The sequence below is a fragment of the Temnothorax longispinosus genome, chromosome 3, assembly GCF_030848805.1.
Source record: "Temnothorax longispinosus isolate EJ_2023e chromosome 3, Tlon_JGU_v1, whole genome shotgun sequence".
Lineage (NCBI taxonomy): Eukaryota > Metazoa > Arthropoda > Insecta > Hymenoptera > Formicidae > Temnothorax > Temnothorax longispinosus.
This window is the reverse complement of record NC_092360.1, coordinates 24,118,397-24,141,579: the sequence shown is the minus strand read 5'-3', so window position 1 is coordinate 24,141,579 and position 23,183 is coordinate 24,118,397. Positions and strand designations below refer to the sequence as shown.

General features: G+C 43.1%; 1 protein-coding gene across 5 annotated transcripts in view; it reads right to left on the bottom strand.

Annotated features, from left to right (window-relative positions):
- LOC139810507 (paired box protein Pax-6) overlaps positions 1 to 23,183 on the bottom strand; it is a 99,133-nt gene that overhangs the window by 45,997 nt on the left and 29,953 nt on the right. For all 5 annotated transcript variants that reach the window (XR_011731409.1, XM_071774109.1, XM_071774108.1 and 2 more), the window contains 2 exons: positions 11,593 to 11,758; positions 11,002 to 11,182 (listed from right to left, as the gene is read on the bottom strand). Coding sequence is in view for 4 of the 5 variants with exons in the window: in XM_071774109.1 (XP_071630210.1) it covers positions 11,002 to 11,182; positions 11,593 to 11,758 (347 nt within the window). In the remaining variant the exon portion in view is untranslated. The remainder of the gene's footprint in view (positions 1 to 11,001; positions 11,183 to 11,592; positions 11,759 to 23,183) is intronic.

Below are 23,183 nucleotides of genomic sequence, written 5' to 3'. Positions count from 1 at the left end.
TCGAGGGATGCGATCGGTGGATGCGAGCATCGAAATCACGGGTTCTGAGCTTCCTGTATCAAAATGATAAGTGTATCATACGTATATACATTTCCCTCTGTGGCCACGATTTTAAACAAGATTTCTCTGATCGTATTGCAGCTTGGCTATTTTTTGCAGACGCCTAAAATGTACTTGTTACAATTTACTATATGTATAAATGTACTGTAGTCTTTGATTGAGTATTTTGTTGAGGATTTTTTTATGAAATAAAACAATGGCATATGTAATGTGTAGTAAATTCTTTTGATAAAGTTCTCAACATTCGTAAATCAAAGATTGCAGTAAATTGTTATAAGCACTAAAATAAAACATATGGGAATCGCGAAAATAGATGTAATATTCGAAATTTCTCTTTTGGAATCGACGCCGCGACAATCGTCAGAGCACCGATGCTGGTTGTTGCAGGAAAGAAAGGCGCGCGATTTCTCGGCGATTATTCGCAATTACGATCGTGACCAATTCGGAGATCCGAAAAAGTGCGGTAACAGGCGCGCCACGCGCCGATAGGTACCGGGGATCTAGTATAAATTCTGCAACCCTCTGCAATAGCGCGTACAAAGAGTCACCACCCCAGTTCGCGTGGGAAATTCGGCTGGGATCAGGATTGGAGACGAAGAAAAAAAAACTACGCGCAATAGAAAGAGAGAAACGTACAGGCTGACGTCTCTATTATGCGCGTTTGTGACAGACTAGCGGGCCCCAGTTAATTCGATCTGATAACTCGAAATATTCATGTCGCACCTTCGTTCGCTGGGGCGAATAATAGATCAGCGTGTGTGCTCTCTCGATTACAAATACTACAGCTTATCTCGTCATCTATCTTTTTATTTCATCTTATTATTTTACAAAAAAGTTGTAAAAAATTTCAGAGTTGCTCAATAGAGAGAAACGTGAGTTTAGATATATATTATATTTTATATACTTAATATATTGTATATAAAATTATATATATATATAATTATTACGTAACAAGACTACATTTTTCCTCAAACACATTGCACCAGTTAAAAAATTCTGGATAGCTATAAGTCATTGTAAGGAGGATAAAAAGAAAAGTATCTCATCCAAAACCTAGAATGTTATTAAATACTTCAAATTCACCATTTCATGAAGAACGCGGTAATTTAAACTAGAATTTGTAATTAACAGTGGAAGATGCAATTATCATTACCTTTTAAATCAAAAGTTTGAGATATAGTGGAATAGCATAAAACGTGCGAACGAGGCGCGAAAGTATCCAAGCCAATTCCAGGCGACGGAGATGATTCCGCCCGGTGTATCGTTATCTCGCGAGCCATTATTCCAGAAGTTATCATAGTAGATTTGATTTATCGCGTGAACCGCCAAGAAACTTGGTGCGGTCCCTAGCCCCACGTCGTGGATCGTATTCCAGCAGGGTGGCGGAATATTATCGGTGAAGAGGAAAAGAAGAGTAAGGTTAGCGCAATGTGAGACGTATGAAACGAATGAAAAATTAAATAGAATTGCATGTAACAAAAACTGTGATTATTAAAAATTGTGATCGCGAAAATTGTGAAAAAATGTGTACCTATTTTATGATAAAAAATAACAATTACATATGTATTAATTGCGATATATTACCGTATATAGATTTGCTACATGATAAAAAATTCATTCGCGATTAAGTATATATATTTATGGGCGGTCATGTACGGCGAAAGCGAGAGGTTGGGAGAAAAGAGTCGAATGGTCGTGCGGGCAAGATACAAATTACATTTAAATAGAAGCCAAGAGGAACGCGCGGTATTCGCAATTTAAACAGAAAGAGCCGCAGAGAGAGTGAAACGGACCAGAGAGGGGAAGAGAATGGGGGAGAGGAAGGGAGAAAGAGAGAGAGAGAGAGGGGGGGGGGAGCGGAGTGGCGTATTTCAAAATACGACGACGGCGGAAAAAGGACAGGAGGAACGAAAGGGAGAAAGAGGCACGGGATAAGAGAGTTGGTTGGAAGACAGAAGAGGAGGGTGTCTGATGCCACGTATAATCACAGCTTTTAATCTGGAACGGCCGAGGGCTTCTCTCTTTCTCTCGACGATATAAGGGCTACCTCGAAGGCGGTGAAGGGGTGGCGGCGACTCACCGCCGCCGGTAGCGCCCGTCCAAGAGGGGCACTCGGTATTTAGCAGCGCACCGGGGGTTCTCTCGGATAGCACGGGGGTGGCGTGGACGCCACGCGTCGCGCGTTATTGCCTCCTTTCGGACGAGTATGACGAACGAAGCACTAGCAGCACCAATCCCCCCTGGCTCCTCAGACTCTTGCGATCCATGACTGGCGAATGGTTAGTGAGGCACGGCAGGAAGGGAGGGATACCTCGGTTTTGCAGAGAGGTTGCCACGTGCGCCAACATTTAACAAACTTGCCACGCGTTCAAACCGGTGATGACGAACGTTTAATGTAAAAACTAATGAAGGAAAATAAACAATTGAAATTGGTAATTGTCTGTAACATCTTAAAGATCAAGTGGTTCCTTCGATTTTAATCCACGATATCGAGAAACAATGATTTTTGAGGGAATGGCAGTATTATAGATGTATTATAGATGCACATTTTTCACATTTCGTGAATCTTTAACGAATCGACGACGTATACCGCAGTACCGATCGAACGAAGAACCGATTCCGAACTGTCCGTACGATCTTGACAGTGAACGCGAAAGAGACGATGATCGATCAGATGGCGGATACGAGAAGCATGGCGCGTAAAGAGAGGCACGGTGTAAAAGAACGATCAAGGAATCTGGGGCCTTGCGAGGATATCGTGATTGCGCGTCGGTGACGCGGAGACAGGGAAAAGACGATGGCTTGAGTTGAGTAACGGGCGGTGAGACCGCGCACCAGTCTTTAAAAAAAAAGGGAACTCGGCCACTCGGAGGGAGATCTCAGCGTCCGATAGTCACCGCCGAGAGAACGACGCGGAAGACAATCAAGGCTGGGATCGAAGGCTGAAAGTCGATATCCTTCGGCCGCATCGGGCCGTGTGTAGTCCACGTACAACGAGCGTCGTTTACGAACGAAGCGACAACGACGATGACGGCAAACGCCCGGGCTGGTAAGATCGCCGATCGCTCTGATCGGACGAGACAGCCGGTGCACGGTGGATGAACTCGAACAGCAATGGCTCGAGTACGGTATAGAGTTGCGAGAGTAGTCAGCGACTAAAATGACGTTAACTGCTTCAACAGAGTTATTCCCTGCGTCAGGGAATCCCTCCTTTTCAACCGTACATATTTCTGTCGTCGAGAATGAAACAGTCTTTTAATCTAACATTTATTGCATTGGCCCGCAACAAAATGTTATAAATAATACAATAGATTCTTGTTCCTTTTTGTAATTGTACATGACAGAGAGAAATAGAAATGAAATGATGCTGAGACGAGGGTATAATAAGATCCGTTTAAGAGAGCGTTTTAAATCACTTAGAAACTAGAGCTGATTGGTATTCTTGACGTTAATCCGGATATTTAATCTCTCCAAGTCCGTTAACATTTCTACAATTTCCTACAACCTTATCTGGAGACTTATTGAATTCTGAAAACACTTATATCGTCTGCTACTTCGCTAACTACTTTATTAAAGAGACATTAAACTTTCACAGAGCCACACATACCAACTGCTATTCCATTTGCTTTAGCGAGAGAAACATGATCGGTGATCACACTCTCATTTTAAAAATATACCGTCGTAAGATTTAACTCGTGATTGAATCGACATCTCCCGTGACGTCATATTGGGACGCGAACGGCGTTTAGCAGAGGGCAGCGAGCTACACGACTTCTCCGTGACAATGGCTACGTTCTCGATGGACGCGGTAAGTAACCGCAACAATGCCGGGGGGAGACAGCTTCGGGGACGGTGGTGGAAGAACCAAAGTAATGGATGGTTCCTGGAACCCGAGGCGAGTGAATTGTTGGCCCCTGCACGTCCGCCTTGGAGACACCCTCGCCTTGCCCCGGCCGCGTAAATCAATGCACCCCTTCGTACTCTCACGCGCGCCACCAATCCCCTCGGTCTCCTCGTCCTCCTCTTTCCTCCACCTACACCACTATCTACACCGCCACCAACGTCGCCGTGGCCAACCCCTACTCTCTCTCCGGCCTCTACAATTCTCTCTCTCTCTCTCTCTCTCTCTCTCTCTCTCTCTCTCTCTCTCTCTCTCTCGCAACAGCGGCGGTCCTCTCTTCTTCGCTCTGGAGAAGGGTGAGTTAGAGGGTGTCGGAGACGTCCGGCTACTGCATTATGTATTTCTCACCGAGCCGCCACTAACTTCCACTCTTTTCCCTTCCCCTTGATTCCTCGTCCCTCAGGCGCTCCTTCTTTTCCCTTTCATCCCCCTTACCCGTTCTCCGTTCTTTCTCGGTGCTACCTTTCCGCGTTTCTCCTCCGACCGAGAACGAATCCTTCGCGTTGCTTAAGTCTTTTTTTCCTCGCGCGATCCGACGTTCCTTTTAATCACCCGACCCGTCGGCGTTGGCAGAGAGGTCGGTATCGCCACAGAATTAATTTCCTATGCCTATGAACTCGCGGTCGATCCTTCGTAACAAAATAAGATAAATGCACGCGCGAAAATTCATTATAATTCAGTTTTCGTTTAATAAATAGGAATCAAGGAATTAATTTTTTCTTATCTCGTTCAATACTTTTTTTCGCTGATAGTATGAGTGATAACGCCGATTATTTGATCTCTTAAGCGTTGTTTCGCTCGCAACGTGACACAGCAAGCCACGCACGGTGGAGTACACTCAATCAAGAGCGTTCTGCGCTTTTCGAGTACGTATAGGTGGTGACGTGTACGTAACCAAGAGGGAGACTTGTCGCAGAGATGGTCACTCGCTTAAACAATCGTCCGATTCGCTCCAACACGTGGATACAGCGTGTAAACTCGATTCTCGGCCCGTCCGCCGGCGGTCGGTGACTATTAATTACAGGGACACGCTCGGCCACCGCTCGGGAAACCGTGCCATCCCACGCTCACCGTCTCTCCCATCCGTCCCCTCCTCCCCCGTCATCCCCGATTCTGTCGTGGTACCCGTGATTTTCCACCCTTGGGTCGGGGGAATGGGATACGAGGGCTGGCCGGCTGGCGGCCTATATATCGCGCGATTTCGCGTACCAAAAGGGTTGGGCGGCGGTGGCGGCGGCGGTGCGGCATTGACATCCAACCAAATCCCCTTTCCTCCCGCTCCCTGCCGGATCAGACTGCCTGGAACCAGCCGGAACGACGGTGCTGGCCACCTCGACAAATGTAATCTCGTCGGCGGCAGCGGCGCTCCTCTCGCTTGACAGCGGGTTCTCCGCGGATGACGAATGTTGTCATCGAAACGCACTTTCCCCCCAAAAATGGACGCCAGATAAATTGAATCGACGGCATCGCGTAAAATTGCCGTGAGTTCGACAGTCAAAATTGTTCACAGAAATAAAAACTACATTATATTACAACAAAGTATAAATGTTGTCTTCGAACAAAATGATACCTGAATAATGTATCCGAAGTTGACATAATTTGTGCATATTTTTAAATACTTGTGAATACGCCTTACCAGTTAATAATTAATTCCATCCCGATGTTATTCAAAGTATTATTGCTAAATAAACTCGTTTTCGCATTTTAATATATCTATATTGTCAAAATAGATTCCTATTCCTAATTATTTCAATGTTTGAAAATTGCAAATATATGCTGCTTTTCTCGCTTCTAAAAGCTGTAAGAATTTGGTTATAAGTAAGCAAAACACCGATTTCTTACGTCGTAAGAAAGATGCACGTGGTATAATATGGAGATGCTCGATGGGGGTGAGATGTCAACGTCAGCCCTCGATATGGACGCGCATGGCCGTGCTGGCCGGTTCAACGAATGTAATCTCGTCTTGCAGTGACGCTCCTGTGTTACGCTTCGGAAGGAAAAAGGGCTCCTTCGATTCCTCGAGAATGTATTTTGCGAATTTACTACGATTTAATAATCTTTTTTGGTCCAGTCTCTTTCATAATACCATTAATAATTTCGTATTTGTTAAATTTCTTAAAAATATGGAAAAAGTCTTATAGAAAATGTAAAGAAATTTCCAAAAAGAGATAAACAGATCGAAATGATCGATTTGCTATTTTCTCAAGAAATCAGTGGTGATTAAGAGCTACGACTTACGTCTCTCGAGTCGCGACATGTAATTCCTGTTCTCGAATGAGAACCGCTGTCGGCATCCCGGAACCAGTGACGCGAGTAAACCAATAACGCGTCCGCCACGCCGGGTGCCAGATTCAAATCCGGCAGGGACCGAAACGGTATTCCACGACGAAACGGATAGCGGGGCTCCGCAGGACATTTCGAATCCGTCTCCGCGTCCCGCGGGCTTTACTGGTTTGTCGAGCCATTGGCTCGATTCGGCAATTCCGCGCGCGTTCGACTTTCCCGCGAAAGAGGACAAACGCGATCGGTCGTTTACACAATTTCGTACATGCAAAACTATTGCTCCTGATGCATAATCTATTTAATCTAGCCATTGCAACACTCGCGGCGCGGCGGCGGAGGAAAAAGCGAACGACATTTTCTCTAGATTGTTGAAGATTCGATAACGACCGAAAGTATCGTCGAGTAAAATCCTAAAAATTTATCGTTAACTTAAAAAAAAAATGGATTTAAATAACTACTATGAAAAATAAAATATTATAGATATTGTTAAAATCGTAGATATATCGCGAACACATAAACAAAAAATTATTCATGTAACAACAAGGCCTAGGCCGTACCTAATGTTTATCACAATAAAAAATTTTGTCGTGGCGGATAACAGATTAATAAAGCACCTTCAATATGCATAAGCAAAGAAATAAAATTTTAGAAGATTCCTAAAATCTTATTAACGTAATAGATCCGTGTAATAAATATCTCGCGCGACACATTGCCAACTCATGTCTCGGTAATGTTGCGCTGTAACGATCGGCAAAGAGCTGAGTGCAAGTAGAAAGTTTAAGCCACGCGAAGCGTATACGTTTCCCGATTTTGCCTAACTGAATCGGACAAGGTATATATACCGAGTAAAGTTGTTAGAGCAAGGTGAAGAAGTCCGCAACAGGGCAAGCCTCGTTTCGGCGTCTTCGCGAAGGAAGCGGAAGGAAGAGGAAGAGACTTGCCAGAGGAAGGAGACCGAGAAATACGCTCGTTCCATAGGGTGTACGAAGCGTATCCAATTTGATGGCATTACAATAACGGGGGTAATGTCTGAGAATAATGAAATTTCCCCCAATCACCACGACTCGTCTAGAATAAGTTCCTTCGTTCCGTTCGTATCTTCTGTCATTCTCATTCTCTCTCTCTCTCTTTCTCCTTTTCCTTTTTTCCCCTCCCCTCTTCATCGAACTGAGGTCTTCCATCGTCTACCACACGCACACGGATGGACATGTATAGGAGGACCAGAGAAAATGAGTAGAAACGTTTTCGAATCAATCCCGTTCGCGAGTTATTTCGCTCCCCATCGGAGAAAAGTCGAGGGATTCTCGAGTACTTCCGTTCAAGAAATGGATTCTGGTCAAAAGTTTTCGAATGTGACGACAGTTACGAAAATTCTATGCACTCCTGCGACATTACGATATTACGTGAAACGCGATAAAAACTCGGAACTATCGTGGTGAATTTTTTTCAAAATTCTTCTAACTTCAAGAAATGCATTTCAGAAAAATTGTACGTAATTAAATAGTATATGTAGTGTGAAAGAACATTTGTATTATACATGTAGTATATTGTGAGTGTTGTAAAAATAAACGTACATTTACTTTTCAGAAAATATAAAGATATTGATTTTATTTAAATTATCACACGAATGCAAAGAGTTAATTTTTTGATTATATCTTTTAGGTAATATAAGTCATTGAATCTTATCCATTCTTACGCATGTTAATGCTATTGCAATGGCAATGAAACGTTAACCCACTTTTAAATAAAAAAGTTCGAGAAACTTAGAACGCAGGATCGGAATTCTTTTTGACCGCTCGTCGTTTCGTTCGTTCGACGCCTCGTTCCGCCTCAACGTGGGCGCAATAATTCTCGAGCGAACTGTACGTAATGGAATATTACACGGGCCATTAAAGAAACGTTAATCTTGCCCACAACAAGTTCAGAAGCGCTCGCAGGATGTTCAAACGCGGCCGGGATTACGCGCCGGCTTTGATCCTCCAACGCCCCGAAGGCGCGCACCGGAGTCCGCAGCCTCCTGTAATTTGTTAAAACGCGAAATTCTGTGACGTCGCTGTTTGTGTCGGCGTTTCGTACCGCTTAAAAGTCACGCGGCTCCTTTAACGACTTGCCATAAAACATACTTGCTATTTAATATTAAATCAATCATTTTTTCTATCACTTTTCATTAAATTTTCTTTTTACATAAATAGTCAAAAAAATTGCGATTCCGGAATAGACAGATTAGATATAAATATCTCAAAAATATATCGATGCGATAGACGTTTCGATATGCAGAAACATTCCAGAATTACAAAATTAAATATTACATTTATATAATAACAATAATAAAAAGTAAGAATAAAGAAAATAACAATCTAAATCTACATAAGAAGCAGAAAGCAAAATTGAGAAAGAAATTTTTTCTTTTTTAGAAAGTTTTATAAATTAAATAGCTTGCTAATTTCTTCTAATTTTTTCCTTCTATTCATTAATTCATTGTCTTCTTTGCTATATTCTTTAAAGCGGCCACAAAACAATCAATTTATATTCAACAATACTTTTGTATTATATATTATAGTCAAAGTTAAATATTAGATTATGGAAGATTTTCTTTCATAATGATAAAGTTATATCGCGACTTTTGCACATTGCTTCAAACGGAACAGTCTAACTTTCTCGATGTGGGTACTAACATTTTCGGGAAGAAGGAACGTACTACAGAGAAAAAGCAGCAGATAAACTCTCGACGGCTTTCTTTCACGGATAAGAGCGAGCTTTTGACATTTTTTTCTCACGTCGATATGAATGCTCTCTCGGTTCTACCGTCATCCTTTCTCTTCTCCTTACTCCCCCAACCAGAGACTTTCTTCCGTAGCCTCTCCACGAGGGTGACTCGTGTACACCTCGGCGCTATTACGAAGGCGCGAGGGAGCAAGCTTCGGGAAGGGAAGACGAGACGAGGACGAAGGAGACGCGGCAGAAGACGAGAAGAGGTGGCGCAGGGCGACGTGGGAGAGGGCGGGAGGGAGGTAGAATTTAGCGACCCTCTTTCGCTTTTTACCCTAAGCGAGTCGAGAGCCCCTTAGCCACCGTTTATTGGACGCATGCAAATATCCATGGCAACGGCGCGCGGTACCGCGCCGTATACGGGAAGAACCAACCCCGCCGTCGAGAACGCCGAACGTGCCGGTATACACGAGGATGGGGAGGTCCTTTCCTCCAGGTCGGAGAAGGAAAAATAAAAAAAAAAGAGAGAGATGTTAGAGAATTTCCTTTTGATCCGCGCATCGCCCTTCCTCGAGCAATCTCTTAATTGATTCTGCAAGAATCGGTATTCCTTCTCGGTCTGGATGCTTCTTCGGCTGTTATCATATGTGATCCAAGTCGCCTATGGATTTCCTAGTTAAGGATCTAAGAGTTATCTTCGAATTTACTTTCTTAACAAAATTGTTATTAATATAAAAGTTAGTATTAATATTCAGATAACTTCTACAGATAACTTCTCAGCTATAAACGATTAAAAATCAACGAGTTGAATCTCAGAGTGAATAAAAAAACTTTATTTGTCATCCACTTTCCCGCGAATTTACTTTACTTCGCTTCTCTTCAGATTTCTTTATTGTCCTAACAAAAATTAACAACTCTATGCTCGCGAAATGTGTATGAAAAAAATTTATTCAAACTATTATGATGTAGGTATCCGAAGATGGTTAAGATACGAGTATTATCGATTATCTGCTGTCCATGTTAGTACGTTATAACTGATCAGAGGCATGATACTTTAATGATGGGCTCTCTATCAGCCCACGTGGAGCACGATCGCGAGACCGGAAGAGCGACTCGCGTTGGGGGAGCAACGGCTCGTCGGGGCGGAACCGGTTAACGCCAAATCGTCCGTCATTCGTTTGCGCGATTAACCGCCTCGTGTTAACAACATCAGCCGCGCCGCGACAAGGGGAGGAGTTTATACGTCGTCCTGGTCGCGCGCGCCCGTCCGAGTCCATCGGCTCGCATAAACATCCTCGGTACAACCAACCGCCACCCCACGGAAAACTGATTTCCATCCCCCCATCTCACGACTCCTGCTATCTATGTAAATGTAGTCCTGTTTTGTGTGAGTAGACAAAGCCCCCGTTGACAATACGCCTGCGCGTTTACAACCTCCACCCGCCGAGCTGAAAGTCAGGCTCCATTACGGCTGTTTTGCGACGCGCTTTGTATTGTTGTCGCCGCCACCACCGCCACCGCCGCCGCTGCCGCCGCCGACGCCGACACCGAGCGACACTGATTCTCCACGAAAATTTCTGACATTTTCGTCAGGTTGTAACCAATTAACAAGCACAAGCTTCAACCATGGATTAATTAACCTTTACTACTTGATCTTCATTTACTGTCTCCGGTATTTGTGACTGACATAAAAAATAATGCGCGCTTTTATTAAATTTATGTACACGGTTTATTACCTTTTTCATAGTAAATTTAGTAAATCAGTAAAATTTCGACAGTAAAATAGTCTTGAAGAAAGAAACCGATCTTATCTTTTATTATAAAAAATTAATTTTTTAAATTTGTTTACCAAGATAATAACTATATGTTTTTTCACTTTCAATTATTCTTGCGTAATGATTATCATGAACCAATTAATTTATCTGTCTATTAATTGTAATAATGATAGCAGAGTGATCGCCTATTGGTCATTATAGCTACAGATCATTTCCATTAGTCGACGAGTAACGGTAAGAGAAATCATTGAATAAAATGTAGGCTGCACTTACGCTCGGGATGTTGTCGTTCGTGCACACGCCCTCCTGCAACAAGCGATCTCGGATCTCCCACGCGAAGATGGACGGGCATTCACTTTTGTAGAGCGAGATCTTGCTGACAACCTCCGCCGTTGCTACGCGCGGTTTACTGCCGCCGATGGCCCTGGGCCTTATAGATCCGGTCTCATAGTACCTACAACAATAATAATTTGCGGTACAATGCGGTAGGAAGTAGAAATACATACGTGGAAACACTATTGAGAATGAAACACTATCCTATCCCTCTAAGCATGTTATTCGACTAATGAATATAGAATTGAAATTTATCAATATATCTTGATTGCCTCTTATGCAACAGTTGTTGAATATAGTCAAATGTATAATTCTTACGACTCATAAAATTTATAAAAGCTATCTACACCTACCCGATTTACGCAAGATAAGTAGACGGACATGCGATTTCGCGTTTCGTGCAAAGTTACGTGTGATTAAGATTAGTTTCTTGATTGAGACGGTATGTTCAATCCGTTTAAGTTAGGGGGTACAGTGATTAATGACGGCGAAAACGCGTCACCGGACAGAGCAAGCAATACTGCAACCAACCTGCCGAGGATCTTGGAGACACATCCGTTGCTGACCTGCAATATCCTCGAGATGTCACATGGCCGCGCGCCCGAATGCGCCAGCTCGACGATCTTTTGCCGCGTCGAGTCCGGAAGCGGCCGACCGCCGACGAAGACACCACCCAGCTGGTTCACCCCGCTGTGCCCTGTAAACGACGAAAGTTGTATGGTTATTCTTCATTTAACGGTTTCGAGAACTAGGTAACAATAAATTACGGTGCAATAAGTTATGATAACAACAAATTGTCTTTCTTCCGAATGATCGTCTCTTCTTTTGATTTCTCTTTTTCCCAGTTCTCTCTCTCTCTCTCTCTCTCTTCAAGCGCACGACGTTCACGTAAGGGGTGTGGAAAATTCAAACGCTCCACCGCCTCCGGAGACTTTTTCGCATTTCGGCGAACAATACCGCTGTCGCCATAGATCATGTATTTTCCCTCCTCTCGTCCGCGGAGACTCACCCCGGAAACCCGTGAGGAGAGAAGAAGACCGCGGTCGGCTCTTTCTTTCTTTTCCGATTCGGCGAAGGGAGACGGGGGACGAGTGCAGGGGGTTGGCCGCGAGCGTCGTAACGTCAGCGAATCCCATCGTAGATAATCTTCGACTCATTGTGCCAGTGACAAGGCAGGCACACACGCCGGTGCGGGACACTTGAGAGGAACGCCAGGGTGGTGTGTTCCCTCGCGCAGATATTTTATATTCCCGCGATTGTCGCGCGCGAAAGCCGTATCCCAAGATGACACTCGGAATGGAGCGCCACGCCTTAATTTTTCTCGAGTACCTAGAGAGTCTACCGTCCTCAAGGAAAAAGTAGGATTTGAAAATAAACTATAGGAAATAGACAAATGTTACTATGTACACACGGTAACACGGATGATAGACATAAAAACGCATATGTCTCACAAAATTCTGTACATATAGCTGTAAAAAAATTTAGTTTTTAAGTATGCAAAATGTTTATATCATTTAGAATTTAATGAAAAGAGTCCCTCCAACACCCACTCATTTAATTGTAATTGGATTACACGTTAATATAATGGAAGATTATATTAACTGTCGTCTTCAAAGAGAAGGTATAATTTGAAAATAAAATATAAGAAACAGATAATGCGCTAGTATGGTAATATGCATGGCAGATAAATATAAGAATGCATGTGAGAAGTTTTTATGTGTGTATATAAGATGCGTATTATATTATTTAATGTGTTACATTATTTAGATTAATTTAGAATAAAATGAAAATAATCTCTTAAACATCTCACTTTATTGAATTTGAATTGCATATTAATATTAAAGCAGAATAACTAGTTATCGGTACAATTTAAAATTGTGATAATTTTTATAATTCATAATTCATAATTCATAATTAGAATCACAATTTTAATTTCCATATGTTGTTATACATGTATAATTTATCTAAAAAATATATTTTCTTGAATTTTAATAGTAGTAATTGACAAGTACGGAACACGAAAGACCATTCTCAGCTATATGACAACACCGACTATGGAGACGATAAAACAGAATGAAGTATATTTCGAGCGCGGATGTAGCTTTCGATCGCGAGGAGAAGGTACGTTAGGGAAGGCAACATCGGTTTGTCAAAAATTTCTCGTTGACGCTAATTCGGCGTATCGGCCGGCACACACCCGGAGGGTTATAAGGGAGATTTACGAGCGTGCGCGAGATCGACGAAAAGGGGGCTCACGGTCGATTGACTTTCGAAAATGGGCCTGGCGCGAGAATCGCGAGCCATTTCTCGCGTATATATCTACGCGCGCCCGTCGTGAATGGGCCCTTCCACGTTTGAAAGAGAATCTATTTCACACGTGCGCACATGCACACGCACACACACGCGCGCGAGCATATGTAAACATACGTATAACCCATTATAGTTAACAAACGCGTTTTTTAGTAAGAGAGAGTAGCCACTTGTTCCGCTGCTCTATTAGATCCGCGTAAAACGAACGTAAGGAACACGAAAGCGGTGAAAGCAGTGAAATTCTCGCTCAGTTGGGAGGAATCCGCCGATAATGCCACGCGGGGCTCGCAAATCGGCGGGTAAAAAGCAGAGCAGTGAATTAAAGAAACAAATGGAGTCTGAAAAGGAGGGCGAGCGCCGCGCCGCGTCGGCCAAAGGGGTGGCGAGGGAACGCGAGCAAATTGTTAAACGCGCTTCTCGAATGCCGGCTCTTAACGAGCGATAATAACTCGCGCAAATAACTGGCGCGTCTTTAGAGGGCTAGTTTCTGCTTTCTCTCCCCTCCCCCTCCCCCTTCCCAACTCTCTCGCGTCGTCCGCCTGGCCATTGTGTGCGCGAGCACGAGGAACACCGGGGAATTACAGTTAGCTTGCTCGTCGTCTCGCCGCGAATTCTGAAGGGGTGTGCGTGTGTGCTCGTCCGTATTAGAGTCGGTACAACGGCAGGGGCGCGCGATACTTACACCTTCAGGCAACGGGTATTAACCGCGCGCGCGACCAAGGGGTGCACTCGAGTGGGCATTCGGAACCCAGAGGACGTGTTTTGATATTGTAACGTTTGTATTAAATATCAAGTCGGAAGGGTGCCGCGCCTGCCTGCGCCTCGGCGCCGTTTATTAGGACTTCATTAGCCGTCCCTTGATCCCTTCTCGCTTTCTGGCCCCAGCACCCTTTTCCGTGATGCATCATCGATCGCGCGTGGAATTTTTCCGGACCGTTTTCCATAGATCTCCGAAGGAACGTTGTTATTAGATCGTACATGTCTAGTATTAATTTTACTAAAATATTTCTCGCTATCAACGCACAAACATTATTAAAAACTGCAGTGCGCGGAAGAGATATGAAAATGCTCATACATTACGAAATAATACGTGATAATTTTCATAAGCCACTTTTTCCCTCGGCGCTTTTAAAATATCAAATTAGATTTTTACATAAAAAAGTACGTAGAAGAATTGTGGTAACAGATCATTGTTGAAATGTTTTTCCATCCATTATACATTTGTGAAAAAAAACGACGTTAGCCCTAGCACATGTCTATATAACAATTAGGCAGAAATAGATGGCAACCGAAATTGTGTATCGTACTATCTTATCTTAATTGGTGTATGTACGTATGGAAACTATGATGATGATGAAGATCAAGGACGCGTTCGTTCTGTGCTAATAAATTCAACGCCAGTAAGTCTCTACCAACTCATTATAATGTACAATACGCAGGTGTTTTTTTTTTTTAAAGATAGCCTTTTATGCTTACACAATAACGCGTAGCAGTATAATTCTTGTATATAGTACTCGCGCGTTTTACGTTTGCTTTATGCTGTGTACGAAAAGAAGTACAATTTTCTAACAATGTTAGAAAATCTAATCGCGAGTGGTCAGTGAGCTTCGCTAATCGAAGATCGATGAGCGAAGTGTTTTCAAACGCGCACAGATAGTTTGGTACTTTTGGCAGGGCGCGTAGCCGCGAAAAAATGGGGAAGCTCGTTTACAAACGGGCAACAGAGCCTCGCTGACGCGACGGCTCAGACAGCACATTCATCATCCGTCCGACTTCTTCCACCCCGTCCGACTTATATAGCCGGCCTCTCCTTTCCCTTCTTGTTCTCCATCGGGGTAGTCCTCCTCTCGGCATCGTGACGTAATCAATTACGACGAGCACCGGCTCGCCGGAGGTTGCCGGCCTCTTCCACGCGAGACTTGCTCCGTCCTGATTTCTCATAATAGAATAAAGTATTCGCTATTCTATTTTGATTTGTCCTGACTCACTCAAATGGTTCATTACTTTATCACTTCTCTTTTCTACATTTCGTACCAGCGTGATCTTCACTTTATATCATACCATCTCAAAAATAATCTAACATATCTTCTTTCTGTTATAAATTTCTAAGGAAATGTTCATATAAAAGTATCATATTATAAAGTAAATTATACTTTTCATACTACTAAGCTTTTCTTAATAAATAAATCACTATACACTGTTATATTTATGGTGTCAAATTATACTCAATTCGAATCATTTTTTACCATTCCTATAGGTCGCCACTGCTACTCGATATGTTATGTCGTTAATTTAATTAAACCCATGAAGGTAAAATAATACTGTTTTGTGTTAAAATAATTAAATTTTGACACACATAATAGTTAAAAATAACAAAATGTTATTTCACTCAAAGTATTGGTTTAAATTTCATTCTGTAATATTTAATAGTGTAAGTTATTTAAATTCACATAATGTTATTATGTTATTAATACTAAAGGAAGTGTAAAAAATATGTTTAATAACCCGAAAGTAAAAAATTCATCTTTCTATCGTGCATAAAAGTACGTGTTCAATATAGAATTTTTCGAGTAGATCGAATAAGCTCAATATAAATGAGTTTTGAGACTTAAACCGCAATAGTTTTAAAGTCAAATTTGGAACGTTTCCCATCCATTTAGCGCAACGATTTGTGTATCAATGACACGGATCGATCGAATTTGGTTCGACGTGGAAACACCATTCGCCGGTCCGCGAGCTCCTCCATCGTAGCCATTGTCGCGGGTCATTGTGCATCATTGTATCAAGTTCCGCAGAAGTTGGAGCGGAGTTGAGAACAAGCGGCAGTCTATCGGTGCGGTCGGTATAGTGCCCTTCAAAGTGCGACGGCAAACGCTTACGGGCGGCAGTTAAAATCGGTTCAACCTAGGAGCGCTGTTGGTGGTGCCCGCGCGCCAAGGCGTCTCAATCATCTCCGCAGAGATGCACTTCCGGGGGATGAATGAACGGTGGGGAGGGGAGGAAGCGCGAAACACCCTTCGAATCGTTTCAGGCTCCTCAACTTTGAGGAGAAAGGTGTCGAGGGATGGCCACTCGAGCTCGAGTGTTTCGCGCTCGGCATGATGTTTCGCCACCATCGAGAGTGATCGCTCAAGAGGATGAAGAAACGGAATATCTACTCGATCACGTCCAAGTGTCATTTTACGCCAATTCAGAGACTACTTACGCAGATTGTCACAGACTAACCCTCGGACTGCAGACCCAATTTTCGCTTATAATGAGATTGAATCAATGTCAGAATGTTAGGAAGAGCTTCGTTGCAATTTCTATAATCACTGTTCTGACTGTTCAATGATTTATTAAAATCTTTTTACATTTTTCTCTAAAATCAATATTTTGTACCTCCATAAATAATACTTTTGCAACAAATGCAAAATATAAAACGTGTCTCTAATCGTAGTTTAGAAAGTAATTTCTGTGACTCGTGGTATTTGATTTCCATCACTTTACAAGTTTAAATTGTATAATATGAAAAGGAACTCAATTGTAAGATATGCTCACTAATCGTAGGTATAGGTATACGCGAACGAACCAAAAGAGTAAACGTAAAGAATAGGTAGGAACGCCCGATGAAGTCCTCCGTGGACTTTACGGTGTCAATGATACCCTCTCGAGCTAATTTATGGGATCTCATCGACACAGTGGGTTACTCCGTGAAGCACCAACAAGTTGCCCAAAGCTAGCTACTCGCGCTTTGCCGTAACGCTGCTCGCACAATGCGGAAAGTCGATGTGCATCATCGTAGACGACAGCGTCTATTTTGTCGGTGAAATTGTTCGACGATAGAAACTCCCATCCCCGATCTCTTTCTCTTTCTCTCTCTCTTCCTCCCGTGTTCGTCTCTCGCTTGTCGCCGCGGTATTGAGACGCCACGGACGACATGACGAGGGTCAGTCTACAACACAACTGACCGTCAGGTAGAGGCGGAGGAAACCGCGAGAGAGCAGAGGGAGAAGCGGGAGCGCCATATGAATGCGACCGGCTACGATCGTCATAATGGCCTCATTGTTGCGGACATGTTTTCAAAATGAGGACCCTTACCTTGGCGGGGTGCGGCCCGCTTTTCCGTAGCCGGGAAATATCGCGAACGGCACAGATACCGTGTCCCGCGCGAAGAGCACCGGCGCGGCGCACAATGAGGACTCGAGTATTTGTTGTGTCGTTGTTTGCAGCCAATCTGCCGCGCGCTTTGACCTGCAGCGACTCCTTCTTCTATCCCCCTCTTCACTTTTTTCTCCCTTTCTTTCTCTCTCTCTCCCTCTCCCTTGTCGGCACGACCTTTTTTTCCGAAAAACGCGCTCCCGACAGTTATTAGCGTTATTAATGGCCGTCCATTGACAACTCGATTCATCCTCGATCACCGATTTGTATCGAGGGGGAAAGATCGACTCCGGGGACAGATGTGGGATCTTGTTCCAGGTCAAGGGACCGTCGATGATTTTGTGCCGTGACACCATTAGCCTACACGCACATCCTTTAAGATGTTAACGAGATTTCGACTTGGCGATTGGTCGTAGGTGTCTATTTACGAGGTGGCAAATACTTGTCAATATCGAATAAATTGAGCGTGTAATTTGCGAGCGGACGGTAATAATAATTAGTAAAACGTCAAATCTGTTAATTGTACAACGTATTACCTTCGTCGAAACGCAGACACGTTAATATTTTAGTATAACCTTTCGATAGTAAACCTATTAGGATAAGAGATAATTCACATTCAATGAATGGTAAGTGTGTAAATCAACTATGTGTGTAAATCGAAAAATAAAGGGTCATTACAGCGAGCGACTATTGAGCGCGTTGTTCGACAAGCGAGAGCGGTCTGATACCCCGCGGCGAATCGAGGCGCTATTCTGCCCCGGAAAGGTGAGCGCTTCCTGGCAAGTGGAGGGCTCCTCTTTCCGGGTCGAATTATCCAATTACCTGGAGGCCAGCTATATGCCGGTAAGGTCGGGGAACAGATCGGGGATCGGCGCGGTGCGGCAGCGGCGGCGGCGGCGGCGGTGGCGGGCGGCAGCCGCACGAGACGGCCGTCGTGGCCCAAAGCGGACTGGACAAAGAGCCCCGTAAACGTGTTATTCCGCGCCAACGAGTCTGTCAGAGCCGCTGCTTCCCTCTGCGAGCGCGGTGTACCAGGAGGCCCAGACTGGTCCGCGGGCAACTCTCCGGTATTACCGTAGCCGTCCCCTCGCGCGCGCGTGTCCGGCGAGTAAATCATCTCTGTATACATCCAGTATCTCAATATGTATCAACAGCAATGAACCCATAATCCTTTCGTGTGATAAAAGAGAAGAGATCTTATCCGCCTTCAATCGTATATGTATTTCAATGGCGTATCACCGTGTGAAATATAATAAAAATTCCTATTTAATATGTACGCTTTTTTTTAATGTAAGATGAGCTTTTTATTTGACGTGACTTTTTTAATACGCGACTTAGATATACATTAATCAATTACATTAACTTGCTTTCTACCGCAAATAAATATTATTGTGTTAGTTAAAAAAATTATGTAACGCATGATGAATGAATATACAGCACAACCGACAGGAACGCATACATCCAAAAAGATGGCTCATTTAAATCAACCAGTTATATATATTGCCGACCCTGTATATAGATTAGTTTTTTAAGGGTTTCCGAGACATTAACCTTCGAGAAATGAATGAATAATAGACATCTTGATTTAATTTTAAGCCATATTCATTTCGTTAGAACTTCTATTTCCACAATCAAGAATTTCTACTTTTTTGATAGATATATTAACGACAAAGTGCGCGCAATTTTTCGCATAAGAGTTCGTTCCCCGACCGAATTCTTCGCGCTTCTCTTTTTAGTCGAACATTTGTCTCGTTTATTCTCCAGTCGGAGAACTTAAAGGAACTCGGAGACCCCGGGGTCGCCAATATTTCCGTTAAATAAGCGAACTCGCGGCAAGAATGTCGAGGAACATGTGTTCGGCCGTGTAATCCGCGCGGCCGGCGATTTGTGTTTGAGGAAGAAAAAAAAGGGAGGAAGCTTAATCGCGATCGACGCACAAGGGAGACTCTCGAATCCTCGCCGTGCCGTCCGCGGGAGCCCCCCGTTTTTTCGACGATTATTACCGAAAAATGCAGGAAGGGTCCGGCCGGAGGAACGTAAACCGAGGGTCGAGACGTGCATGTGCCACCAGGAAAGAAGGCGCCGTGAGGGCCCCTTTAACAGAGGCGTACTACAGCACAATCGTACAAAGTGCACAATGACATCGGCTGGTTGGTCGGCATTGTGGTCGCGCACCGCTTGTTCCCATGGGAGTGCGATGCCCATGGGGGTTGTGACATAATTAGATCTACGTATCGGAATGATCAGCTGTGGGAATAATGCGGCAGCGCCGTCGATCTACACGGGGATCTACATCCGATGCAAATGGGGCACGGAATACACTATTAAATCACGAACCACATTCAACGTGTCGGTACCTCGTAAACAATTTTTCACCGTTGATATCCGCAGAAACACCCGATAGATTTCTACGCATTACGCTATAGAAAGATACACGGAAACTTTTAATTCTGGACAGCACCGGTTTTGCTGAAGTATCTAAGAATTTAGTTAGGCACAGATCTTAAAAGAATTTTGTTAGAGTTAGATTATTATTAAAGTAATTATATGTAGAGCGCTCAAGTTGGTTGCTAGAATGCTAGAAAACTCTTGCAGCATTATCATCATGCTTGAGCGTCTTACATAATTATTTTGATGGTTCAAGAAAATTATCTTAAACTAGTAATCAGTATCTAATTAAGTTTTTAGATACTTCAGCGAAACCGTATTTTCTATATTAGGTACTTGAAAATTGGATCATTATTATCCGTAGAGAAATACGTTTATATATTAAATATCGTTAAATGGAACAGAAAAATATTTCTATGGATTCACGTTTAACTTTGTTAGTGCAAAGAAACTTTTACAAGAAAAAGTATAATATACAAGTCGTGTAGTGGGCATCGCGCTGTGTGGGAACATATTCTCGAAACGGCAATGACGCTTCTGTATTTTCCATAACAATTTGGATGTAATACGCGAAAAATGTCGATATAAAAGAAGAATGATGAAGAGTACAACGTTCGAGGGAATCGCAGGTGCGGTTTATTTGGCCTTGTTATGAAAATGAGAATATGGGTCGGGCTATGTTCGGAGATTGGTCCGGCAGTCAGGGCTTTAAGCAGGTGTGCGGGTGGAATCGTTATTATTGTGTGCGAGGGCGGACGGTTCTGTGCTTCAGAATCTGAAGTGGCGTTCCTCTCGAGTCCCTTTCGGACGAAAAAAAAGAGGAAAAAAATAGAGAAGGTTTCGACGGCATGCAAGTACGTTTGAGGAGAGAAAGATGGTAGAGAAGCAGAAAAAATGAAGAGAGAAAGAGACAGGAAGGGAAGGAGACCTCTAGAGCGAGTAAACCCTAATACAGCGTATGCAGAAACGAACCTGCAGAAAAATCAAATGAAAGTGCTGCTAGCGCGCCAAACGACGTCATTATCGCGCGGTGGATAACACGCCGCGTTTTGCTAACGATTTTTCCCCATTTTACGCCTTTGTCCGCCATTTGTTTTCTTCATTCGCGGCGCGGAGGTAAAGAAATTGCGTTTCTGGCTTTTCCATGCGAACTGACACACAGAGAGAGAAAAAGTTCCGCCATAAAGAAGTAAACAATCCCGAAAACGCATCAAGAATAGTTTAAATTCGTATTCATTTGCAAGTTTTGTGACATGTATAAAAAAGAAGATCTCTCCTCGTACGCATCTGGGAAATGAGTATCGATATGTAACAAAATTACTATAAAAACATTTACACTATAATCGTGTACGTCACTGAAAATGTGAACCAATGTAAATCCGTATCCGTTTTGCCGAGAGGCTTATGGGGTTCCATTGAGAGATCACGTCATTCGCCGCGTACAATGGCGAACCGATGTAATCTTTGAAAACATTTAGGGGAAAATTAGGTCGACAGTTGCTCGTGTGCCCATGGGTATGCCCGAACTAGCCCCGTTGTGATCTGTCAAGACATTTATTTAGCGTGATATTCCTCCTTATTTTCGTCCAAACTGCATCAATAAAAAAAGTATTTCCTCTCATTATAACAGTATGCAAAGTTGTGAAATTTTGTAATTAAATAAATGTATGTAATAATTACTTTTTGGAATTGTAATGAAATTCGAGTTTAATTACAATTTTAAAAAGTATTTGTAATTAAATTGAACATTAAACACAAATACTTTTTCTAATTGTGATTACACTCAACTTTAATTACAATTCTGAATAATATTTATATTTTAACTCGACTTCAAGTATTAAAACTGTAAAAAGTAATTAGTATAATTAGATAGGCATTTAATTAGAAAATATTTAATTATTTACAATCCTGACAGTATTTTTCTGTATAACCTGTACTGCGTATAAACTGTATGTTTATGAGAGCAACTGCGATTAATTCGTGTATGGCTAATTCACGGCTATTCATATTAGCGTTGTGTTCAAAGAATGGAGACGGATTTTCTTTTTCTTTGACGATTACGGCAACGTTGCTTTGAATTTCACCTTCTAGACTACGTGATACTTTTTAATTATTTTGTTTAATTTTTTAGCATAATGTCGAGTCCGCGTGAGCATGGTACACCTAACATATAATATACCTTCTGAAAAGCGTCCAAGGCGCAGCGCATTGCAATAACGCGAATGACCGCGTGACTTTTACGCGACGTGACATTGACGATGATACGCCGATTAGATAATTCGCCGTAAGTCAAGGAGACGGTAGAACGTGAAGGAATTTTCAACGCTGACTTAACCGCGTTTACCCTCTCAAACGCTTCCGAGGCTCGTCTCGTCGATTAACGTCATGCCTGCGTGAGCTCGTTCCGGGGACGGACAAAAGCGACGCTCGCCGACGCCGCCGCCGCCGTCGCCGATGTCGGTGACGATGTCGTCGTCGTCGTCGTCGTCGCGGTAGCTTTTCACACCGTCTCCATTTTCTCGCCGTCACCCTCGGCATCAGCGAGAGAGAGGGCGCGGTTTATGTGACAGTTTTTTGTTTCCCTGTCGGGGCTACATAGTTAGGACGGAATAATGCATACGCGCGCGAGCGCGAAAAAACGATGAGTAATGCGAGAGGATCTCTAATGGCTTAAGATATCTCGGAGATATCTGCGCGAGGCGTTAGGGAATACTTTCCTCAATCACGGTCTCGCGCGTTTTATCGTCGATGTTTATTTACTTGCATTTCGCTCGTCGCCGACTCTGTCAATTTCAGAAATCTCAAACGCGAATTTATCGATAAAAATAATCAGTTTTTTCGCAAAATTAATTTTTTTCAATTTATATACATGTTTATATAAAAACTGCTCTTTTAGTTTTACGAAACTTTTGTTTGAAAAGTACCTTCATATATCTTGAGAATGTTTATTTAATTTCAATGATGCGTTTCCTCTCTAAAGCCATGGATTCTGGTCCATTTGAAAAGCTGCATATAAAATCAATATGCTTATCTTATTTTAAGTTACATGTCCGTGACTCAAATCGGAGAGATACTGCCGCAAGTGTTTTGTAACAGTTTCAGCGGCGCAGAATGTTGAGAACAAATAGTTTCACGAAGGACTTGTGAAAACTTGGCGGCAGAATCTAAAGTGCGGTCAAGTCTCGTCGTTTAGAGAGAATATCCAATGGTGCTTCGTCGCCCTCTTCCTCGGCCCTCCCTCTTTCTCCCTTTTGCCACTCTCCGGTGTTAAATCAGTGGAACGA